Source organism: Gossypium hirsutum, unplaced genomic scaffold (assembly GCF_007990345.1).
Source record: "Gossypium hirsutum isolate 1008001.06 unplaced genomic scaffold, Gossypium_hirsutum_v2.1 scaffold_28, whole genome shotgun sequence".
Taxonomy (NCBI): Eukaryota; Viridiplantae; Streptophyta; class Magnoliopsida; order Malvales; family Malvaceae; genus Gossypium; species Gossypium hirsutum.
The window spans coordinates 105,460-114,886 of record NW_024402772.1 but is presented as its reverse complement, the minus strand read 5'-3'; the positions used below and the strand labels follow the sequence as shown (position 1 = coordinate 114,886).

General features: G+C 40.1%; 1 protein-coding gene across 1 annotated transcript in view; it reads left to right on the top strand.

Moving 5' to 3' along the window:
- The first annotated feature begins 360 nt into the window (after positions 1-360).
- LOC121226121 (uncharacterized) overlaps positions 361-9,427 on the top strand; it is an 11,591-nt gene continuing 2,524 nt past the window's right edge. The window contains exons 1-6 of the mRNA XM_041110277.1: positions 361-666; positions 828-1,910; positions 2,298-2,550; positions 2,992-3,635; positions 3,750-4,530; positions 4,683-4,972. Coding sequence (XP_040966211.1) covers positions 361-666; positions 828-1,910; positions 2,298-2,550; positions 2,992-3,635; positions 3,750-4,530; positions 4,683-4,972 — 3,357 coding nt within the window. The remainder of the gene's footprint in view (positions 667-827; positions 1,911-2,297; positions 2,551-2,991; positions 3,636-3,749; positions 4,531-4,682; positions 4,973-9,427) is intronic.

Genomic DNA, 9,427 nt, shown 5'->3' with positions numbered 1-9,427 from the left:
AAAAAGAAAAAAAAGAGAAGTGATTAAAATTCATTTTGAGCTTGTAAAAGCATTGCTTGCTGCCCGAAGGACCACATCTATACAGCCACACTAATTTCCTTCTATTTTCTTTGATTGTTAGCCTACCCGATCCTAAAATATTACCCTACCAAGCCTCATCTATTTTGTAAGCCGACCCCAAACGATTTTGATTTGTCAAACTTAGTTTGCGGAGAATTTTGGGAAGTGAAAATTGAGTGGTAAAAGGCAAGAGAGATTAGTGAGACTATTAAAGAGTAGAAAAGCCAAAGTGAGTGTTTATTCTTGTGAGTGATTGGTGAGTTCTTGTTGTGATTCTTTAAAGAACTTTTTTTTTTAAAAATGTCACGGAGCCCGGAAAGGAATCCAAACGAGGGAGGTGGATTTCGTCCAATAAGAAATGTTGGAAGGGGAGTGCCGGATCTCACTTTGCAAGCCATTATGCAAGAAATAGAGCGAATGTTTGATCGCAAGCTTGAACCAATCGAAGACCGCCTATATCGAGTCGAAACCCGAAGGCAACGCGAAGTGACTTCAGAAGATGCAAGGCGAGGACGAGAGCAACCAATTGAAAACCATGATGAAGAAGAATCTGAAGGTGATCACTTATCTGAACAAGGAAACCCTCAACGGTTCCAACGAAATCGAGTCCCAAGAAATCGAGACCGTTCGGATGACAATCTCAAAAATATTAAGATGTCTATTCCGCCGTTTCAAGGGAAGAATGATCCCGAATCTTACTTGGAGTGGGAAAAGAAAATGGAACTCGTCTTTGAGTGCCATAACTATTCGAAAATAAAAAGGTAAAGCTCGCTGCCATTGAATTCTCGGATTATGCGATCGTGTGGTGGGATCAATTGGTGACTAGCCGAAGGAGGAATGGGGAGAGGCCTATCTCTACGTGGGCTGAAATGAAGGCCGTTATGCGCAAGCATTTTGTTCCCTCCTATTACCATCGGGAGTTGTACCAACAATTGCAAAATCTCACACAAGGCAACCGAACTGTCGAGGACTACTATAAAGACATGGAAATCGCTATGATAAGAGCCGACGTGGAGGAGGATCGTGAAGCAACAATGGCGAGATTTTTAGCTGGCCTAAATCGGGATATTGCCAATATCGTCGAGCTTCAACACTATGTAGAAGTTATGGACATGGTGCATACGGCAATAAAAGTTGAAAAACAATTGAAACGGAAAGGACCCATGCGGACATATCCAACGGCTTCTACCAACAAGTGGACTCAAGGGACTAGCAAAGCTCCCAATCGGCCTAAGGAGCCTTTCGTTGCTGCCAAACCCAATCAAGTAAGTGCCGATGCTAGCAAAAATAAAAACGAGGCTGTCTCGAATCGTTCTCGCGATATCAAGTGTTTCAAGTGTCAAGGAAGAGGCCACATTGCGAGTCAATGTCCTAATCGACGAGTGATGGTGGTTCGTTCAAATGGTGAGATTGAGTCCGAAGATGAACAAGAGGAGGAGCCTGAAATTCCCATGGAGGAAGGTGAAGAGCTCGAGCTGCCCGTTGAAGGAGAATTACTTGTTGTCAAAAGGAGCTTGAATATCCAAGTAGCCGAGGAAGAACAACAACGAGACAACATCTTTCACACTCGTTGCCATGTTCAAGGTAAGGTGTGTAGTTTAATTATTGACGGAGGTAGTTGCACCAATGTCGCAAGTTCTTTGCTGGTTGAAAAACTTGGTTTAGCCACCACAAAGCATCCAACTCCTTACAAGTTACAATGGCTAAATGACGGAGGCGAACTCAAGGTGACGAAGCAAGCAAGGGTGGCGTTTTCCATAGGCAAGTACCAAGATGAGGTGGTTTGTGATGTCGTACCAATGCACGCGGGACATTTGCTATTGGGGCGTCCTTGGCAATTTGATCGGCGAGTAGTCCACGACGGCTATACAAACCGATATTCATTTAAGCACCTTGGAAGGAATGTTACATTAGCTCCTCTCACACCGAAGCAAGTGCATGACGACCAACTCAAGATGAAGCACTCTATTGATCGAGAAAAAGAAAAAGAGAAAAACAAAAAGAGTGAAAAGAAAAAGAAAGAAAAGAATGAGGAGAGTGAGATAAAAACAAGAGTGACAAAAGAAAAAGAGCAAGAGTGTGAAAATAAAAAAATAAGTGTTTTTGCTAGAAAAAGAGAGATTCGAAAATTGATGTTGGCAAGGCAACCTATCTTTATACTTATGTATAAAGAGTGTTTATTGGAAACTAACGAACTTGACAATACTTTGCCTACTCCTATCGTTTCTTTGTTGCAGGAATTCGGAGATGTTTTTCCTGAAGAAGTGCCAAATGGCCTACCTCCCATTCGAGGAATCGAGCACCAAATCGATTTTGTGCCCGGTGCTGCAATTCCAAATAGGCCAGCATATAGAAGTAATCCTGAGGAAACGAAGGAATTAGAAAAGCAAGTAGCCGAATTAATGGAGAAGGGCTACATCCGTGAAAGCTTAAGTCCGTGCGCGGTTCCGGTATTGTTGGTTCCTAAAAAGGATGGATCCTGGCGAATGTGCGTTGACTGCCGCGCTATCAACAAAATCACAATAAAATATCGCCATCCTATTCCCCGCCTCGACGACATGCTTGATGAACTTAGTGGAGCCCAATTGTTTTTGAAGATCGATTTAAAAAGTGGGTATCATCAAATTAGAATGCGGGAGGGAGACGAATGGAAAACTGCGTTCAAAACTAAATATGGTTTGTATGAATGGTTGGTAATGCCATTCGGACTTACCAACGCTCCGAGTACTTTCATGCGTCTCATGAATTATGTTTTACGTTCGTTCATTGGAAAATTCTGTGTTGTGTATTTTGATGATATTTTAGTCTATAGCAAGAGCTTGGAAGATCATATTCAACATCTACGTGCCGTGCTTGAAGTCTTACGAAAAGAGGTACTTTATGCCAATTTAAAGAAATGTTCTTTTTGCACTAATGAAGTTGTTTTTCTAGGCTTTGTGGTAAGTGCTCGTGGATTAGAAGTTGACCAAGAAAAGGTCAAGGCGATCAACGAATGGCCGCGTCCAACGAACATCAGCCAAGTGAGGAGTTTTCACGGGTTGGCAAGCTTCTATCGAAGGTTTGTGCCTAATTTTAGTTCTGTAGCTGCCCCCTTGACAGGTATAATTAAGAAAACCTCTCATTTTGTGTGGACTGATGAACAAGAAAATTCTTTTAATAAGCTTAAGGAATGTCTAACTAATGCACCATTGTTGTCTTTACCTGATTTTAACAAAACATTCGAGATAGAGTGTGATGCTTCAGGTATCGGCATTGGCGCTGCTTTGATGCAAGATGGACGGCCTATTGCATACTTTAGTGAAAAGCTTAACGGAGCTACGTTGAATTATCCAACGTATGATAAGGAACTATATGCATTGGTCCGAGCTCTCGAAACATGGCAACACTATTTATGGCCGAAGGAATTCGTAATTCATTCGGACCACGAGGCTCTAAAGCATCTGAAGGGACAAACCAAGCTCAATAAACGTCATGCCAAGTGGGTGGAGTATTTGGAGTCGTTTCCGTACGTGATCAAGTATAAAAAGGGTAAGGAAAATGTTGTAGCCGACGCCCTATCACGAAGGTACGCACTTGTCAATTTAATGGATTCTAAATTGCTTGGTTTCGAATTTATCAAAGATCTTTATAAATCTGATGCTGACTTTGGTGAAATTTATGAGTCTTGTTCGCATGGTGCTTGTGAAAAGTATTTTCAACATGAGGGCTATTTATTTCGTGAAGGCAAGCTTTGTGTGCCTCAAAGTTCTGTGAGAAACGTCCTTGTAGAAGAAGCTCATAGCGGAGGACTTATGGGCCACTTCGGAATTGCTAAAACTTTAGCAATATTGCATGAACATTTCTATTGGCCCAAAATGAAATGTGACGTAATAAGGAAATGTGATCGTTGCATCACTTGTAAGAAGGCAAAGTCACGAATCAAACCGCATGGATTATACACCCCGTTGCCTATTCCTGATGCTCCGTGGGTAGACATTTCAATGGACTTCGTTCTGGGCCTTCCAAGAACCAAAAGAGGGGGAGATTCAATATTTGTTGTTGTAGACCGTTTTTCAAAAATGGCCCATTTTATACCTTGTAATAAAACTGATGATGCTACTAACGTTGCTAGTCTGTTTTTCAAGGAAGTTGTTAGATTGCATGGGATCCCTCGAACCATTGTCTCTGATCGCGACACAAAGTTTCTAAGTCATTTTTGGAGGACGTTGTGGGGGAAATTGGGCACCAAACTTCTATTTTCGACGACATGCCACCCTCAAACGGATGGCCAAACCGAAGTAGTCAACCGTGTGCTATCAACTTTGCTTCGAGCTATTTTGAAAAAGAATTTGAAGATGTGGGAAGATTGCTTACCTCATGTGGAGTTCGCATACAATCGAACCGTTCATTCTGCTACGAAATTTTCTCCTTTTGAGGTAGTATACGGTTTTAATCCCATTACTCCTCTTGATTTGATTCCTATGCCTTATAATGAATTAGTACATGTAGATGGCAAAAAGAAGGCCGAATTTGTTAAGCAATTGCACAAAAATGTTAAGGATAATATTGAGAGGAGAACCGAACAATAGTTCGAGGGGCAAATAAAGGGCGCAAACGAGTCGTGTTCGAACCCGGTGACTGGGTTTGGATCCACATGCGCAAGGAACGGTTTCCCGATCAAAGGAAATCCAAGCTTCAATCAAGGGGTGATGGCCCTTTTCAAGTATTGGAACGGATCAATGACAACGTCTACAAGATTGACCTACCGGGTGAGTATGCAGTGAGTGCAAGTTTTAACGTTGCTGACCTTTCTCCTTTTGATGTAGGTGACGATTCGAGGACGAATCGCTTCGAAGAGAGGGAGGATGATATGAGCTCGCCCATGAAGATAGGTGCCGAATCCATGGAGTTGCCTTTGGGGCCAATTACTCGAGCACGTGCCAAGAAGTTCCAAGATGCTGTAGCAAGCTATATTGCTCGATTGTGGAGTGATGGATTGATTGCCCATAAAACGCCCAGCTCAACTAGCTTGATTCGCAATTTCCTACAAGCTGATTTTAGCTTGTGTCAGCTCAATTTAGCTCAATTCGGCACTTAATTAGTTCAAGGAGCTGATTAAATTTATTTTTAATAAATTTAATTAGTTGTGTTAGTTTAGAATCAGCTCAAATCATTTAATTAAATAAATGTGTCTTAATCTGGACATTTTTAATTCAGCTTATTAAATATGTTTTATATTAGTACATGCCTTTAATATGTCCATATTAAGTCATAAATTAAATGTGTTTAGTTTAATTACAAGTTTTAATGTGTCTTGACTAAGACAAATTTATTAGTGGCTGCTAATTAATTTGTCTTAGCCGAATTAATGTGCAGAATTTTAATATGTCCAACTGCTGATTTCATGAGTATTAAACTTGTCCTAATCACATTTATTTGATGTTTTTTTCAGCTAGCTTAATGGCAAAGAAAGCTCATAAAGAAGGGGCATGTATTTGGGCACATGCATGGACGGCATTTAAAGTGCAGCTGTCTTGTGTTTCCAGCTGACTTTTCGTGCAGCTCAATGGACTTCTAGCTGCTGTTTTTGAGCTTCTCCAAGGGCCAATTTCGTGGAGAGCAATGGCCAAAGAGTGCCTCATAAATTCCAGCAGCCAATTCATGTGGAGGCTATTCATATTCGGCCAAAGAAGCATAATTTTTGAAGCTGTCCATTTCTCTTCTCCATAGCAGCAATTAAGCTCTTTTAAAACATTAACCGAATGTGAATTTTCTCCATTAAAGGGGCCAGCCGAATCATCTTTTTCTAGAAGGTTAATTTTCAGAATTTCATCACATGAATGTAACTAGGAAATTTCTAGGAAGTTTCCTCAAGAAACTTAAGGCATAAGGATCTGATTAGATAGGCTATTCGGCTGCCTTAGTCAAGCTATAAATAGGTCATGTAATTCACATTTTGAGGTTAATGAACAATTTGATAGCTTTGCTAAATTGTGAGGTTATTTTCAACTCTCGTTATTCTCCAAAAACTTGTGAGACTTATCAAACATCTTTGTGGCGTCAAACTTGTTTTTGTTTCTTCCCGAACTTATCACTTTAATCCCAAAAGTGTGGCGTTCGATTCATACTAAGGTTCCTATCACCATTGATAGTGGGTCGAAGTTTCTTTCCATTTAACAAACCTTCCATCCATCCTTACCAACCTAAGCATTCTCCTAAGTTACGGGTTAACACATTCCTATTGTGTTAGTTCGGCTTTCGAATCCTTAGCCAAATTGCTTCCATTGTTTTCTAATTCATTTCCTAAACCAACAAAACCTTTTTGAGCCTAAATAAACCTCTTTCTTCTAGCCTATTTTGTAAAGCCTCAATTTACTCCTAATTCACGATCGGGCGATCTTTACGACTCAATTCGATCTCGAGGTGAGGGCGTATCAAGGAAAGAAATGGTAGATAAAACCGAGACCCTCTATTTAGCAAAATAGGAACCTTCGGTATAGTTGGAACGCCACACCTTATGGTGATAAGTTCGAAACAAAGTCAGATTGACGCCACTCGTAAAGATAAGTCAATTGAGCTTTGAAGAATAAAGAGAGTGAATTGCCTCACTAAAATGATATTTCATTCAGAGATTTGTCAAAAGTCCTTTTACAAGAAATTTAACAACTATTTATAGCCTTTCTACTAGTAGCCGAATGGACAAATTCAAGACTTAGTTTCTAAGTAAACAATGAACTAAAATTCAGCATGAATGCAAAATTATTAGCCCATGTAGATTCGGCTGAATGAGAGTTCCAATGGTCATCTTCTAGATGGGAAAATGCACCTTGAACATCTTGGATGTGCATGAATAGGCTAGGTTCGGTCAATGAACATAATGGGGTCATTCATGAAGCAACTATTGCTGAAAAATTACCAGCATTAATTGGCAATTTGAACAGCCATTTAGAAGTGTGAACGGATGGTTTTGAAGGGCCATGAGGTGTGAACATGGCTGAACCGAACAGCCATAGTGTGAACAGCCTTTATACTTCCTTGAGAAGAGAATCGGCCAACCTTGAAAAGATGAAAAGCTTGGTCACTTTGGCTGAATAGTTGCCTTGAAAAAAAACTCCAAAGATTAATCAGCTTTAATGCATTAAATCAGCTGCACATGCATCTTCAAATTCATTGAATCTCCATGCATGAATCTACCCAATTCATCTTCAAATTCGGCTGCACCTAAAAACACACATGAACTTAATTAATTTCAAGCAAATTCAGCTGAACTAAATTAAAGTATAATGTGAACATCCTAAATAACATTGAGACAACTTAAATATTAACAAATCATAACACATAAATTCGGCTGGACAAATTTAAAACATGTAATAATTTAGACAAACTAAATGACATCAAGACATCTTTAATTTAACTAAATCAATACATATTAAACACTTAAATTAATTAAGACATATTTAAAAGCTATAATGAAACTTATTTAAATGTTTATTTAAATGGTCTAAATTCCAGCATCAAATTAATTAGCTAGAACGAAATTCAGCTTCAAAGAAGTTGAATATGTTCAGCTCATTTTTAAACTCCTTGCTATCATTTTCCTCAACCCGTTCCACCATTGCTAAAATAGCATCTTTGAATCGTTTAGCTCTAGCTCGCGTTATTGGACCAATGGGCAGCTTGATGGCTTCTTGTTCGTTCTCCATTTGGTTCGTAGGCAAGCTCACATCATTCTAACCTTTGTTAGCATGTTGCTCATAGTTCTTGGTCTTGGCCTCAATATTGTCTCGAACTCGTTGGTGCAATTGCTTGACGAAATCAGCTTTGCGCTTCCCATCTACATGAACAAGTTGATTAGAAGGCAATGGCAATAAATCAAGTGGAGTTAATGGATTGAAACCATAGACAATTTCAAAAGGAGAAAATTTGGTAGCTGAATGAACAGCTCGATTATACGCAAACTCCACATGTGGTAAGCATTCTTCCCAAGCCTTCAAATTCTTCTGAATAATAGCTCGAAGCAATGTAGACAGAATCCGGTTGACCACTTCGGTTTGGCCGTCCGTTTGCGGATGGCAAGTGGTTGAAAACAGCAACTTCGTTCCAAGACGCCCCCATAGTGTCCTCCAAAAATGGCTAAGGAATTTTGCGTCTCGGTCGGACACGATCGTTCTAGGCATGCCATGCAACCTGACCACCTCTTTGAAAAATAAGTTAGCAATATTAACGGCATCATCAGTTTTATGACATGCTATAAAATGGGCCATTTTTGAGAACCTATCTACAACCACAAATATTGAATCTCGGCCATTCTTACTCCTAGGTAAACCTAGCACAAAATCCATGGAGATATCAGACCAAGGGGTTTCGGGAATAGGTAATGGTTTATACAAACCGTGGGGCTTAATTCGTGACTTAGCCCGTTTGCACGCAATGCATCTATTACAAAATCGTTTGACATCTCGTCGCATCTTGGGCCAAAAGAAATGTTCGTGCAATGTAGCTAATGTCTTAGCAACACCAAAGTGCCCCATTAATCCTCCGCTATGGCTTCTTCGATCAACACTTCTCGTACGGAACCTTGGGGTATACAAAGCTTTCCTTCTCGGAATAAGTACCCATCATGTCGATAGTACTTCTCATAGGCTCCCTTGGCACATAATCTAAAGAATTCACCAAAGTCAGCATCGTTGACATATAAATCTTTAAGAAATACAAAACCCATTAACTTAGCATCCAAAATATTTAGCAACGCATACCTTCGAGATAGTGCATCAGCCACTACGTTTTCCTTACCTTTCTTATATTTAATAACGTAGGGAAAAGATTCGAGAAATTCTACCCACTTAGCGTGTCGCTTATTCAACTTGTGTTGCCCATTTAAATACTTCAAGGACTCATGATCGGAGTGTATGACGAATTCCTTGGGCCAAAGATAGTGTTGCCACGTTTCTAAGGCTCGGATCAACGAATAGAGCTCCTTGTCATATGTTGGATAGTTTAAGACAGCACCATTCAGTTTCTCGCTAAAATAGGCAATAGGACGACCATCTTGCATCAACACAGCTCCAATGCCTAAACCTGATGCATCACATTCTAACTCAAAGTTTTATCAAAGTTAGGCAAAGCTAATAACGGTGCATGAGTTAGACAATATTTAATTTTCAAAAAGGATTTTTCTTGTTCCTCTCCCCAATGAAGTTGGAATTCTTACGAATAACCCCAGTAAAGGTGCGGCTAAGGTGCTGAAATTTGGCACGAATCAACCGTAAAAACTTGCTAGTCCATGGAAACTTCGGACTTGGGAGACATTCGTCGGACGGGCCATTCTTGGATCGCCTTGATCTTCTCTTGATCGACTTCAAGACCCTCCGAGCTGACAACAAACCAA